Source organism: Dermacentor variabilis, chromosome 3 (genome assembly GCF_050947875.1).
Source record: "Dermacentor variabilis isolate Ectoservices chromosome 3, ASM5094787v1, whole genome shotgun sequence".
NCBI lineage: Eukaryota > Metazoa > Arthropoda > Arachnida > Ixodida > Ixodidae > Dermacentor > Dermacentor variabilis.
Genome location: NC_134570.1, coordinates 177336199 through 177352283, shown reverse-complemented (window position 1 = coordinate 177352283; position 16085 = coordinate 177336199). Strand labels below are relative to the sequence as shown.

At 46.4% G+C, this 16085-nt stretch overlaps 1 protein-coding gene across 4 annotated transcripts in view; it reads left to right on the top strand.

The window, feature by feature from the left end:
• LOC142576539 (monocarboxylate transporter 13-like) overlaps positions 1–16085 on the top strand; it is a 151660-nt gene that overhangs the window by 114940 nt on the left and 20635 nt on the right. Inside the window, exon 1 of one of the 4 annotated variants that reach the window (XM_075686700.1) lies at positions 4809–5075. The exons of the other annotated variants lie outside the window; for them this stretch is intronic. Coding sequence (XP_075542815.1) covers positions 4965–5075 — 111 coding nt within the window. The 5' untranslated portion in view covers positions 4809–4964. Of the gene's footprint in view, positions 1–4808; positions 5076–16085 lie in introns of those variants that run through there. 4 annotated transcript variants of the gene reach the window in all.

The window sequence follows — 16085 nt, the reverse complement described above, 5'->3', positions numbered from 1 at the left end:
CTTAGACTACCACGACGTGCCTCGGTTCATGCAACAATCATCACTGCTAGAGACTACTTGGTTCCAACAAATATAACGATTCAGAACCTTAGAGCACGCATTCGACATCTGTGCCGCGTACCCAGTCACTATATTGCTGCTCTGCCCGCATAAACACCTCGAACCAGATTTTTTGAACTTGTTGCGACACACCAAGGCTACCGTCCGTCGGGCTTTACATCAGCAGCAAGACCACTGTTACTCCTGTGGTTCCTACGACAGCCACAAGTACGACTCACCCTTCCGCGAATTACGAAGAAGACCCTAAATCTACAGTTGCTCTACATGGCATGTGAACAAAGAAGGCACACTTACACCGATGAATCTGTCTCAACCCCCAGCTCCACAGACGCTGCTATGATGCCGGCCTTACAAGCTACAATTACTTTGAAAGTGCCTCATATAACGCCTTCTATGGCAACGGAACTTGACGCACTACGTGCCCCCGTTAATTACATCGTGCAACCCAAACCTCAAAAGTTGGTCGTTTTTTTGTGATTCCAGCGCGGCCCTTCAGGGTCTGCAGTTAGCATTACGGCGCAAGACCCATGAACAACTGGTGTATGAGACCGAAGACGTTCTTGGTCAAGCCCTCATAAACGGACATGACATCATCTCCGTATGGCTCCCGGGGTACGGTGGCATCGTCGGAAATGACCTTGCTGATGATACCACCCGGACAGTCCATAAAGCAGCCCAACAATGTCTATAGCCTTATCAACGACAAACGCGGAGAGAGGTTGTTTACTTTCTGAAACCAAGACTGAAGCTTTGTGGGACACCCCGATTTTCTCCAACTGCCGTATACACCGGCTGGATCCTACATGGAAGCTGCAGGTTTCATCGCACTTCTCCCGGTGATATGCAACTTTACTGCGCCGTCTCTGGGTAGGGGTGGCTTTTACGAAAGCCTACTCATTCCTTATCGGAATAAGCGACACGCCTATTTGTGACTCGTGCAAATGTGAGGAGGCGATGGAGCACGTGTTGCATTTTTGTAATCTCTGTGAGATCGAACGCGACGCTCTTCAGAGGTTGTTAAACTGATTAGATAGCAGATCATTTTCCGATACTAAGATTCTCAGATTATGGCCCCAAACGTCGTAGGCTTACAAAGCGACGCGGGCACTGCTACGTTTAATGAAATCGACTGGGCTCACTGACCGATTATAGGCGTGAGGTTACGGACAACCGCACGTATCCATACCGATAGTAACTTCTTCCCTCCCTCTCCTTACTTTTCTTCCCTTAAACCACTTCCCTGGAGTAGGGCCGCAAATTGGACGTGCGTCTGGTTGACCTTTCCATCTTTCCTTCCTACTTTTCCTCCTCCTTCACCTCCTCCTGTTGTTCTTGTGTGACTTCATGTCACAAATGCAGTGTCCTGTTTCATCTTCACGGAATTTTACAAAAATTTTGTGAGAATGTTTCCCGATATTCTATCAGATTATGTGTCTTTGTGACCACAGGAAACTCAATATAGTGTAAAATATGGCAGATAATTAATAAGGATATTTTAAATAAGAGCGTAATTAGCAATTACAGAGGAAACATTGCAATTCGTTAATACGGAGCCCGAAGTCATATTATTAAGTAAACAAAAATTCTCTAAACAAAATGTACTTGGGTGCTAGAGCCTGCAAGACTTTGGCACTGCGGCAGGCTCAGTATGAGAGTTCAGAAAGAAATATGAAATAGTGCACCAGTGACGTCGATCACTGTATCCTCTCCGTTGCATGTGCAGACCAACAGTAGCGCAAACTTTCGCTGGCACGGGCGTCATTGCGGCCTTCTCGTTTTTTGCATGGCGACACCACAAATCGAGCGACCCCCCCCCCCCCCCCGCCACAACCCCTTCCCCCTCCGGGAGCGTGCGCTATTACCTTTTCAATCTTGTGGCGGTACCGCAGCTCGGCTGATCACGTTTGCCAATAGCAGCAAATCAAGAAAGGCTTTATGGATAAGAATGAAGAGGTCTCGCAATTGTCATAGCATTGATGCCCGCGCAGCAAGGAAGCAGGTGGAATATTCTGATAGGGTGGAAAGATAAGTGTAACTGACAAGAAATTTAATTTTCGTTTGGGCTCAGGGCTCGCGAAAGCCAAAATACTGCACGCCGTATTACCTATCACGATTTTTGTGAAGTTTTTGTTGGGCAACAAGTGACTGACCGGCTTGAATTTCGTAAATGCAATATTGCCTCTAAAAACGCTAATTAAAATATTATCTCCATTGGCTGCGAAGCCTTATAGTTTGACAGCAGATGTGCTAATTCACTTATCACATGCTATCAGCGCAGCACCCTTGGTTGTTTCGTGCACAAAATAAAACAGCCTTCATGTCTGCTACATTAGATATTTCTGCGAACGAAAGCGAAGAGGGGGGGGGGGGGGCGTCCAGGGCGGCTGTGCTGGTGCTGAAACATCCCCCTTCCCCCCCACTCTACGGAAATTTTCGATATCCTTATCTTCTTGGCTACACACGGAGGCAGGATGGGGAGAGATGACCTATGGGCCCCGGGTGGCAGACGATCTAGCTACGCTTCTGCCACCTTTGCACAGACAGAAATCACACATCATGTGTGATGATGGAGTTGATGGCATGTAAAACAATGTGTACGCGCCCGCACCATCGTTCTGCCTACCGCTTTCGCGTAGGATTTTTATATCGTGTGTTTCAGCTAATGTTATTCAAGTTGCGCAATTAAAGAAAAGGTTTAAAAAAAGACGTGCAGTGTACAAGTATGAATCATGTGGTGCTCGGTGGTCGGAGGTGTGACGACTGAACGCTGTAGGTTTTGAGGTCGTAGCTTGCACCATGTTTTTTTTTAAAATTACTTTTATTATGAACAGCTTTTTTTTTAGATGTACAACATTCAATTAATTACTTTTACAGTATGCTATACGAGGAACGTATATTTACACTTGTGAGTCAGCCTATGTGTACGCCCAAAGAATTGTTTTTGTTCTCAGTAGAGATTCGGAACATAATCATTACACTCGAAAATGAAAACTGTACTACACTTCAAGCGTTGTGCTCTCCCTTACCCTTCCTAACTGTTAACTCTGAAATTTCGGAAGGTATTTTTCTCCATAAAATTCTCTTTTACCGAAATACTTGAAGGGAAAAAATTACCTTGGTTCTTTCATCATACCCTTTATGGACCGGCTAGAACTCAAGACGTCCTGGTTGGGTTTGTCTGAGTAAACAACAGCCCAAAAAAAGTTGAAGTTTTGCGTTAAAGTTGAAGCATCGATTGCGATAGCAAATTAGTGCATCTCTATACTAAGCACGGATAGTAACTTCGGCAGCCGTGTATGCTCGCAAACATTTGCTTAATCACTGAATTAACAAAGATGTCGCGTACGCACGGGCTAACATAAACGCATCACAGTTAATGAGCACTGACACGCGCTGTCAAAACGCTGGCGTGAGTAAGAGCGAGCGAAATGACCTTCGTGCTGCCTCTCGCTTCAACGCAAACTGAGGCGCGAGAACACACCGCACACAAAGCTACGAGTCCCCCAGCGCACCGAGACTCTCTGCTCATTGCAGATCGCTTTCAAAACGGGCCCCACGCGTCCGCGCTCAGCCGCGCCGTTTGCAATCGCCGTCAGAGTGCGCAGCCGCCCCGCCGGTGCCTTGGGCGCGATGGAAGACAGCGCGCTTCCTCCCCTCCTTCCTCGCTTGAGCGCGCGAAATCGGGGCCACTGTCGTCGGCTCACCCTCGCACGCTTGCACTCTCACGTACAGCGCGCAGCGTCGTTTTTTTTCGCCTTGGACTTCTTACGGAACATCACGGCAAGGGCAATGGCAGAAATGCGCCTGGAGTGTCCATAGGGTTGTTATTACAATAAAATTTAGAAGAGCGGCACTGCAGGGCCGCGCGAAATTACTCTGGTGCTGTGGCAATATTTTTTATTTAAATATGAATATCTCAGTCCATGACTCAGTTTCATAACTATGTTGTCATGAGCTGTATCACAAGGGTGTTTGCTGCGGTAAAGTTGAAATGCCAAATGCGACCCCGGTGCATAGAGTTTAAAAAAAAGTTTTGTAACCTTGTGAACTCAAGACCCTAATGTCGCTGCCTCACCCAGAACTCTCCTAAGGTTTTGATGCTCCTAAGGGTGGAGTATGAGGAGTATTGTTTGGCGACAAGCTACGCCCCTAGGCGTGTAAACGTTTTAAGGGTGTGTTCATAGCGCCAGGAGTGCGCAATGTTCAAAAAATTTATGCTCTTCATCACTACCGCAATTGCCTATCAGCGCTTCAATTGAACACCACACACCCACGGGCACCAGTATTATGCGGCAAATCCGTGGTGAAGCGAAGCCTCCCTTAACCATGCGCTACACCTGGGCTTCAAAACCGTGGTTCTGAAAGGAAACTCGGCCGGGGCCTGTGGCGGAAACACACGCCACTATGTGATCTGCTCTTTTTTTTTTCTGCTGTATAACAACGACTCTTTCGTGCGCAATATGCGACGACGGCGCTGATAGCCGATCGGCAGCTGTGTTTGCCGCACCCTCCATTTGTTATGCAAGCTCTCCACACGTACACGCCGCGGAGCATCGTGCGTGTGGTGAACGCTGAGAATAAAAGTTGGGCGGTTTACGCTGTCGCCTTTTTTTTTCTTTCTCGAATTGTGCTGAGGCGTCGTAGGAACTCAAAACAAGTGCCTCTTTGTGTACACTTGATCGCTTCCCTTGCCACCGCGGCGGCCGAAGTAGGAAAGACCACCACAGAAGCCATTTCTCGGCTGGTGCGGAGGGCATGCGTTACAGCGTCTTCGGTATGAAAATGTATTCCGTCCAGCAAAGCTACGAGACGCTTTTGGAGCCCTGATATCTTTTTGTGCAGGTAATTGGCCCAGTTTTACTCTCGAGATTTCGGGCTGTCTCGCTTTTTTTGCGTAATATGGGATGCCACAGTCGCGAAGATTGCAGAAGTCTGTGTGCCACAACACAAGTCCCAAACGTGTCATTGTTTGCAAGACAGACTCGTGGACCCGTGAACGTCGCATCGCCAAATCCGTAAGTTCACCAGAACTTTACACTCCGTACGTAATTAACAAACGGCATTTATTCGCATTTGCTAACGCGATTATTTGGCCCAGCGCTTACAGAACCGAAGGCAGAAAACTAAGAGAAACCGGACACGCAACCTTTTGACAAGTACTTGTGACTGCATTTTTAATCGATAGCAAAGCTAATCGTACTTTTAGAAGCCTCGCTCTCAGTGATTGTGCATGTACCGACCCAACGGGCCTGATATTTCGGTAATCTGGGGCAGTCTTTGTGCCAACGACTATCTCTGATTATTAAAAACAGGAACCCATGCCAATGATAATATATGCTAACTTTGATTCGGAGCCGTGGTTGACGTTGGAATTTTAGCTAGATTCAGAAATACAAATATGCAGTCACGTCTTATAAAGACTTCTTGGGCTTGTAATTTTTGTTTTTATTCCATTTCATTTATTTACTTAAAAGACCCCACGAGAGGGTGTTGCATGCGGGGTGGTCCTACAGAACTAAAGAATAAAACATTTAAGATTGCGTAAACAGGTACTCAAAGGCATTCGTGGTCAACTTACGGTGAATATCGCCCTCATAGTTACTTAAAATCTCCTGCGAAGTGCATTACTCCTTCTGTAAATATGCTTCTGCACTATATAAAAATTCAGCACCGAAACACGCTGTTCGGAGAGCAATGCATTTCACAGCTGACGGTAAGTCTGTATTTATCGAAAATGGTGCCACTCATAGACATTCTAGCATAATGTAACGCTTTTAGTGCTGGCAAACTTTTATTGCCCAAATTCGGCATTCACCATAAGTCCAACATTTATAAGTTATATAGGAAAATTTTGTTATTTACTATTCGTATTTGACATACCACAAATGATGACGTCCACTGCTGCTGTGAAAATTGGTCAGAAAAAAACACCATTTCCTCTTGAATCCTGCAAATTTATTATACTGAAACAATTGCAGATCCGCATGCTATAACATTTTTATGCGCCAAACTAACTCGAAATAAAGAGTCCGTAAACAGAAGACCGCATTTTCACGTTACCGAGGACCCGTGCTTTAAGCAACACATGAAGAGCGCCTATCACTATATAAACAGTATTATTATTAGACACTTTATTCGTTAGCTCCTCATCAGAGCTGAAGTAGTTGCAACTAAAAGTAGTCAAGTTTTGGTGAGCCCGCACAGACAAGGGGGCATTTCCTTCTAGGAAAAAAATACATGGTGGGATACCTTGTCGGTATATGACGGGGTGTGGAATTACGCCCGGTTACCACGTGCTAACAATGAGGCGAACGCTATTGCTCAGAGTCTTTGCAAATAAGCCTTACAAATGCGGACTATGTGACAACATAAGCTCTAAAGAAGGTGCATTTTCCAGGGGCACTATAAGGTAAAGCTATTCCAAATATTTCTATTCCGATTCTGCAATCAGCCCACCGCGATTGGTCAAAAACCTTTTGGGCCACCCCCACTTCACCTATCTGTCACGCGACGTCACGAAAACCGCGATAGCTCCCCATCTGATATGACGCGACACACTGATTATGCATAATTTGACAGAACAGAACAAAAATAGTTATTTCTGATTCAACGCATTTTTGCCATTAGCCCTCGGATATTGGTCAAACATTTTCGGGCTGCACCGACTTCACCTGCCTCTGACGCGACGTCACAAAACCGCAAACACTTACCGCGTCAAAGTGACGTGTACGCGTTAAAGGTGCATTAATATGACGAACAAAGCTGAATTTCCTTCGGAATAGGCCTAGGCTGCCCTGTCCCGAAAGGAATAGGATATGGCTGCCGCCAATCGCTCCGGCACTTGTACTCGCCCCCTGCTGGAGAGCATGGGTTTATTTGCATGTAATAAAACTTCTTGTGTGACCGTGTAACGTTTTCAAGAACCCTGGGCACGTTTACAATTTCATTCTGCCAACTCTTCTTTGCTGAGGATCCGTTTTAGCGTCATTCTTAAGTTTCCGTTACATGCCGCCGCGATTTTCGACGAGCCACCGCAAGCTAAGTAAGACAAAGCGGACTAATCGCACACGCCGGCACCACCCTCCTCATCCGGTTATCGATATTCAGTGCAGTGGCTCGGCCCCATCGAATCCCTCTCCACTTGAGCATGCCCCTCGCCTGTTGTGAGCCAATTAGATAAGACAAGAAACTCAGTGCAGGCAATGTTATTCGGTTTTTTAGCAAACAAAAGTGACCTCCAATGAATGAGGGGAGATCTTGATTCGTTTGTTCAGACAACCCTGCGGGTGACCGCCCTATGTTTGCGTGGGCCGTTACACAAATTTGACGTCAGGAGATTGGAATAAAAACACATTGGAATAGTTTTACGTTATACGGCCCCAGAGATGCGGCGTCTCGGTTACATCCCGTCTATCGTATTTTATAATATTTTTAAATAGAATCACGCACACCTTAGACTTCTGTTAAGGAAAGGACCAGGCAGGATTCCGTAAAGGCTACTCAACAATACATCATATTCACACTATCAATCAGGTGATAGAGAAATGTGCGGAATATAACCAATCCGTATATATAGCTTTCATGGATGACGAGAAAGCGTTTGATTCTGTCGAAACCTCAGCAGTCATGGAGGCATTACGGAATCAGGGTGTAGACGAGCCGTATGTAAAAATACCGAAAGATATCTATAGCGGCTCCAGAGCCACCGTAGTCCTCCATATAGGAAAGCAACAAAGTCCCAATAAAGAAAGGCGTCAGGCAGGGAGATACGATCTCTCCAATGCTATTCACAGCGTGTTTACAGGGGTTATTCAGAGACCTGGATTGGGAAGAATTGGGGATAAAAGTTATTGGAGAACACCTTAGTAACTTGCGATTCGCTGATGATATTGCCTTGCTTAGTAACTCAGGGGACCAATTGCAATGCATGCTCATTAACGTGAAGAGGCAAGGCAGCAGAGTGGGTCTAAAAATTATTGTACAGAAAACTAAATTAATGTTTAACAGTCTCGGAAGAGAACAGCAGTTTACGATAGGTAGTGAGGCATGGGAAGTGGTAAGGGAATACATCTACTTAGGGCAGGTGGTAACGCCGGATCCGGATCTTGAGACAGAAATAATCAGAAGAATAAGAATGGGCTGGGCTGCGTTTGGCAGTCATTCTCAGATCATGAACAGCAGGTTGCCATTATCCCTCAAGAGAAAAGTGTATAATAGCTGTGTCTTACCAGTACTCACATACGGGGCAGAAACCTGGAGGCTTACGAAAAGAGTTCTACTTAAATTAAGGACGACGCAACGAGCTATGGAAAGAAGAATGATGGGTGTAACGTCAAGGGATAAGAAAAGAGCAGATTGGGTGAGGGAAAAAACGCGAGGTAATGACATCTTAGTTGAAATCAAGAAAAAGAAATGGCCATGGGCAGGACAGGTAATGAGGAGGGAAGGTAACCGATGGTCATTAAGGGTTATGGACTGGATTCCAAGGGAAGGTGAGCGTAGCAGGGGGCGGCAGAAAACTAGGTGGGCGGATGAGATCAAGAAGTTTGCAGGGACGACATGGCCACAATTAGTACATGACCGGGGTTGTTGGAGAAGTATGGGAGAGGCCTTTGCCTTGCAGTGGCAGTAACCATGATGATGATGATGATGATCGTATTTTCTCATTGAATTGTATGCTTTGGCTGAATTATTTCCTTTTGCATACTTATGCAGCGAACACATCAGTGCACCTACGAATTCTTTACCCATGTTATATACACGCGCTTAGTGACAGCTGCTGAAGACATCATCTACCAATTTCGCTTTCTCTTGTTTGTGTTTCAAAGCTATCCTAGCAATTTGTTTACCGCGGTTCCTCAGTAGCTAAGTGTCGGGTCCGGTGCCTGCCCCCTCCCCCTCCATTATTGTGATATAATGAAAAAGAGCTCGTGTACCCCGCCATTGGGTTCACGATAAAGACCACATGCAACAATATTTCCCTTTGACCAAATTGTTTGAAAATTACTAGTGTATAGTACTGATTCAATCTTGGCGGGAACGGATGACGGGTAATTGCCTAATTTTCTTCTTGTTACTGTTTAACTATCACGTAAGCAGACGACACGTTTACCTGGTTGTTAGCGATTATTACGTGAGCCCCAAAACGTCGCCTTCAAACAAGGAAGCATTTCAAGCAAGTCTCAAACGTTTATGTAAGAGACTTGCTTGAAATAAGCGCAACACCCAAAAAATATATGTATATAATTGAAGGACGTCACAAGCACAGTGTTATTCTAATACAAGCAAGGTAAATCTGCTGGGGCAACGATGATGGTTTGTGGAATAGGGACACGACTATGACTTTGACCACTTCGCGGGCAACCTCGATGTTATGCTTAGCATGAATTCGAAATATGTCGAGCAGAGCAGCAGAGGGCCACTCCGTGGTGCACCACCCACTGCGAGATGCTTCACCACGATTTCCCTCTCCAAGGCCTCAGCTGAGCCAAGTGCATTCACCATACAACCTTCAGGATACTGGTGCTCAATGACAACCATGCGGCCACCACACTCATTCGAGATGATAGTTTGCTGGTCGGTGGGTTTCAAGAAGAATACGCCTAGCAAACTCGTGGGAATGTTTTTCTTCTCATAAAGCCTCCGTTTTTTACAGCACCTCGTAGGGGGTAGTGCGCGGTGGGTGGTGCTCAGTGGTGTTGCTAGTTCGTCTGGCACCTAAAATTTCCTGCGAGCAGCGGGGGGGGGGGGGGGGTTGTTGTGCAGTTTCAGCACCAGAAGAGCCGTCTTGTTCACCCGACCCCTTAGCTTTCGTACCCAGAGATCGCTAATGTAGCAGGTATACAGGCTGTTTCTTTTCTAAATAAGATTGTACAGGGTACTGCACGGATAACTTGTGATAAGCGCATTCCCACGTATGCTGTCACACTGTAAGGCTTGGCAGTCAATAAAGACAAAATTTTAATTAGCGTAGTTAGAGGCAATATTGCATTTACAAAAGTCAAGCCCGTCAGTCGTATGTTGCCCAACAACAACTTCACAAAAATTGTCGTAGGTACTAGGGCGTGCAGTATCTTGGCTTTCGCTAGCCCTGAACCCAAACGAAAATTAAATAGCGTGTCAGTGACGCTGATCTCCCCACCCTATCTGAAAATGCCACCTGCTTCTTTGCTGCGCGGGCACCAGTGCAATGGCAATTACGAGTTCTCTTCATTCTGATTCATAAAGCCTTTCTTTATTTGCTGCGATTGGCAAACGTGATCATCCGAGCTGCGGTAGCTCGACAAGATTGGAAACAGAATAGAGCACGCTCCGTGCCGACTCCTGGGGTCACCACGCAAAAAACGAGAAGGCCACAATGAAGCCAGTGCCAGCGAAAGCTTGCGCTACTGCTGGTCTGCACATGCAATGAAGAGGATAGAGAGATCCACTTCTCAAGTGCACTATTTCATATTTCTTTCGCTACTGCCATACTGAGCCGCCCTCAGGGCCAAAGTACTGCAGGCTTTACCACCCAAGAACATTTTGTATAGAGAAGTTTTGTTAAGTTGATAATATAACTTGGGGTCCTCAATTGCCGAATTGCAATGTTTCCTCTATAATTGCTAATTACGCATTATTTAGGATATCTTTATTATCTGCCATATTCTCCACTATGTTGAGTTTCTAGTGGTCACAAAGACACATAACCTTATAGAATATAGCACGATATCCTCACAAATTCACCCTTTTGCAAAATTCCGTGCAGCTGGAACAGGACACTGCATTTGTGACATGAAGTCACACAACAAAAGGAGCATGCGTAGGAGGACGAAACGAAGGAAGGAGTGGTGGGGAGGTCAAATAGACACACGTGCGGTTTGCTACCCTACACAGGCAAAGGAGTTTAAGCGAAAAAATAAAGTACAGGGAGGGAATAAGGTAATATCGGTGTGAATACGTGCGGTTGTCCCTAACTTGATGTCTATAATCGGTCAGTGAGGCCAGTCGATTTCATTAAAAGTAGCAGTGCCCGCGTCGCTTTGTAAGGCTGCGACGCTTGGGGCCCTGGTCCAAGAATCTTTGTCTCTGAAAATGATCTGCTATCTAATCGGCTTAACAACTTCCGAAGAACGACGCGTTCATTCTCATAGAGATTACAAGAACGCAACACGTGCTCGATCGTCTCTTCACATTTGCACGAGTCACAAATTGGTGTGTCGGTCATTCCGAGTAGGCTTTCGTAAAGTCGACCCCTAACCACAGGCGGCACAGTAAAGTTGCATCACGGCGGGTGAAGTTCAATGAAATCTGCAGCTTCAATGTGGGATCCAGCCAGTTGGAGAAAATCGCGGTGTCCACAAAATTTCAGCCTTTGCTTGAGCAAGTAAACGAACCCTCTCAGCGTCTGTCGTTGATAAAGGTATAGGAAGTGTCGGGTTCCTTAAGGGCCGACCGGGCGGCACCATCAGCAAGGTAATTTCCGACGATGCTACAGTGTCCCGGACGCCATTCGAAATGACGTCATGTCCGTTTATGAGGGCTTGACGAAGAACCTCTTCGGTCTCAAACACTAGTTGTTTATGGGTCTTGCGTCGTAAGGCTGGCTGCAGACACTGAAGGGCGGCTGGCGTGGAGTCACAAAAAACTACTCACTTTCGAGGTTTGGGTTGCACGATGTAATTAACGGGGGCACGTAGGGCGTCAAGTTCTGTTGCCGTAGAGATCGTTATATGTGACACTCTGAAAGTAATTGTAACCTTTAAGTCCGGGGTGACAACAGCGCCTGTGGAGCTGGTGGCTGAGACAGATACATCAGTGTTCGTTGTTCACATGCTTCGTTCAGTAATGTCAGTGTGCACTGACGTAGAGCCACTTAAGATTCACGGGCCTTCTTCCTCATTCCTAGAACGTGACGAGTACTGCGGCTGTCGTGGGAAGCACAAGGGTAACAGTGGTCTTGCTGCTGGTGTAAAGCCCGACGGAAGGTAACCTTGATGTGTCGCAACAAGCATAAATTTACATTCTGACAAGTTTAATAAAGCAGTCTAAGACATGTCCATAGAGCCAGGCTTTGCAAACTTTCGATGGTACGAATGTTTGTTTGACATATGTTCGCCAAAACCGGCAAGCTGTGCCGTAACAAGACCAGAAACCGTGCTCTATATAGCTGCGGCATACATTATACTGACGTGTCCCAGGTTTTCCGCACAGGAACCTCATTACATGTACAATTGAAATTAGTGTCCACTTCAGGTAGATGCAGCGAGGCTCCATAAAAGGTCTCAGTAATCACACCTAAGAAGCGGTTAAACTTCTGGTATGTGATACCTTGGCCATTGATAGAAACAGGGTACGGTGCCATGGGTTTGCGCGTACACGCGATTAACGCGCATTATTCGATGGACACACTCAGACATTGTTTGCGGAAATACAAATAAGTTTGGGTAGTTGCCCGTCGAATTGTTGCTCGCACTTGAAGACCAGTTACCGCAGAAGACCAAAGACGAATACCATCAGCACACATAGATAGATAAATTGTCTTTGGTGATATTTCAGTAAGGTTGACCATAGTTAAGTTAAACAGAATAGGGCTCGAAACCTCGCCCTGTGGGACGCCCTCGTGACAGCAACGAAATGCCCAAACGACGGTTAGCTGTTTTTATTAAGCACCGCGAAACTGATACACAACTAATACAAACGATACAAAACTGATAAATGGAACACTATACATACTTACGACACAAACCATAGTGCAAAAGAGCACCGCACGAGCGCACCGCACGTGAAACGTTCCGCCAAGGCGAGTAGTTTTGCGAACGCTTGGCGGATTAAACTTTTTAGCCCATTCATTCGTGGAATTATTACGTAGGATGTTGACAAAACTGCAGCCGACAATTCTCCGTCACTACACATCTAGTACATAAGCTCGAGCTGCTTGTTACCGGATCAGTGTTTACCGTTTGCGCCCAGTCAAGGCTGCGGAAAGAGGGGGGGGGGTTCTGAGACCTATATTATACCGCTGCCCAACCTGGTGCCTGGTAACCCCCCGCCCCCCGCCCCCTACGCCCCGTCACTACGCCACTGGCGGTGCTCAATCTCCGCGAGCAAACCCACGTGTTGAATCATGCGCCAATATTACTTTCGGGTGCTAGTAATCGTGACGATTTTCTTGTTCTTGTATTTTTTTGTGGTCTTTTAGTTCTGACATTTAAAACGCCTACCCCGGCGAGGCTTTCGTGATGCAGTCACTCATATATGAAATCTGAAATTTGACGCAGCTGTTTTTATATGGACGCTATCTGAACTATACTTTCTCCAGGGCCCGAAATTTTGCTGCAGTTGCCCTTTAAGTAGCTCGCAGTCACTGCAATTGTTCCGGCGTCTTCCACTACGATGTTCATTATAAGTCGCCGCGCAGTTTCGGACTTGCAGTGAAGGTCGGCGAAATCTCCTCCCTGATCGGACGCGGCTGTGGCGTGACGTGTTTAGCCTGACAACGGGACGGAGACATTGACAAAGATGATAACTTTCCCCTTCTCCTCTCGGCCTAGACTAAACGCCGCACGCAACATGAGGGAGAAGCTTTGCGCCAATACTAAGTCTCTTGCATGCGTAATCGTGCGAACGACAATTAAAATTTCGAGTCGGATATGTCAGGGCACAGACATGCTACAAGAATTCTTCCCATTGATAGTGTGTAGAAACACGACTGCCTTTACCTTTTCAATACCAACATATCCATTTACTGCAGTAAAAAAAGAGATAATTATTCAATTTTACATGAATCGGCGGCGGACAGCGATAATTATCATCTCGCTCTGTGTCCCCTGGCCACATAACTTATTTGCACAGGTGGTCTTCGCATGCATCCTAGTGCCTAATTTTAAGTAAAGCATTAAGATTAATTTTGAACACCAGGTAAACGATCCGTCTAAGTGGCAACGCTAAGCGTAAGTTTCACTAGTCTGTTTGTGTTCTTGGAAAAAGGTTTTCCGATTGCTTTTTTGTGGCCGGCAGTGTATATATAAAAAAAAGCATTCTCTGTCACTCTGCTGTGTACAGCGCAGAGAAATGCCTGCTCGTTCATTACCATGTCGAACGGCCTTCAGAGGAACTGCGAACTCAACTACTCACCTTTCACTGGTTTCCGCGGTGACAGAGAGAAATGGTTCTACCGAATTTTTCTATAGCCAGTCTCTGAACTGTCTTTTTAGGTCTGATGGGGTTTGGCGTCCTGAAACTGCACAGAGGGTTTGAAGAATGACCTTGTGGAGGGACTAGGATTAATTTTGAGAAAGTGGGCTTAGTTACATTGTAGCAAGTGCACAATACAGAATCTTCTATTTTGCATTTTGTTTCCATTGGAATGCGCCGGTCATGGTCGGAAATCCTAACCGCAACCTCGTGCTTAGCAGCGCTCCGTAATAGCAACTGAGGCAACCGCAGCGGGTAAAGCCGTTCGCACTCCACCGCACATAATTTCATGTGAAAGTAGGTCCATGAATACGTCATGCTTCCCGTCTGCGTATCTTCCATCTCCCAAATGACATTGGGTTTTTCATCTCCCTCATCCTCAGTTAGCAGTGATGAACTCAACGTTTACCTCAGGCTCGCCTTGCCCTTTCTCGTTAGCTCTCTCATTTTCTCTTCCGTCCTTGCCGCTGACATTGGCACCGCAACATCGCAGGCAATACGTCATAAAAGGTCGCTTCTGGGAAGAGGAATGGTGTCCTGAATAAGCAGGTTCCTCCCTGCTCCAGAAATCTGGCTGCCCCGGAAAGCGACAGCAACGTGAGAGACGCCAGTGAATACAATTATGCCGGCGAGCAAGCGTGACGCGTGTACCGGCGGGCGGCGAACCGTGAAACGAAACAGGTGATAGGGCGCAGTTGCACTCGGTGGTGTACACAAAAGTGCTTGTTATTCGATCTGTGACAGATGCAGTGGCAAGAAGACCGATATATTTCTAGGTATGCTGAGCGCGACACTCAACACCACTCGCCGTTAGAGATCCACCGTTTCTGACTCGGTGCAAGCATGCCTACCGGAGCACCGAACAGGGCAGGTGGCTTTGTGCATTCCTGTGACACCTTTAGCTTGCTATTACTTTTAGATTGCTGCTCGCTCTTGGAATGAACAAGAAGAAGGGAAATCTAGGGGTCCGATTTTTGTTAGTCACTGCGTAACAAGCCAATATGGTAAGGAAGCCAAGGAAGGCATTGTGAAAATTATTTCTTGTTTTTATTTCAATTGTAGAAATGATAAGGTAAATGAAACTGGAAGGGGACGGAAAGGCAACATGCCGCCGGTGGTAGCCGACACCACATCCTCCGCATTACGCGGATGTGCTTGTGTTCTGATCAGTCCAGTCGAAGAATTGGAGATTGGCGCAGTCGTTGACAGGATAGACAGCAGCTATGTAAATAACGCTCACTATATCCAGAATTTTGCGCAATCAACCACATTTTTCGATGTATGAAATGGATGAAGTTAACAAGCATAATTTACCACAAGACATCGCGACTCTTTAACTTCGCAAATTCGTCGCTCAGAAAGTTGGGAAGACCCTGGAGGAGCATTATATTAAAAGCAAAAGTGGAGCCAAAGCGGAGTCACTCTGAGCTTCAAGAAGATATTCTGACGCCGCTTTTGCAGACGTTCGTGCAGGACTTTACCGAATGACGGCTCTTCCACGAACCAGTGCCATCGAGCAGTACTACACCAGCAGTAGCCTGCTGAGTGACTAGAGCAAACTACGGAGAAGCTCATCGCTGTCATCCAAGCGCAGCAAGTCGCAACGAGTTGATTATAATGCCCCATTAATTTGATGGTAAGAGCTGAAGCCTACATACTTGTATACAGTTATACGAGCAAGAGTCCGAGGAGCGCCCGTGACACGAGCGCGGTGAGTGCACCAGGAAAATGCGTCTCTTTCCGACAGGACTGGCCTTGAAGTGCTACGAGCTCCATTTCGCTGGACATGACTTACACAAAGCATGAGGGGAAAGCGAACTTTCTGGCAGCTTTTGACGAAAACCCTGTTG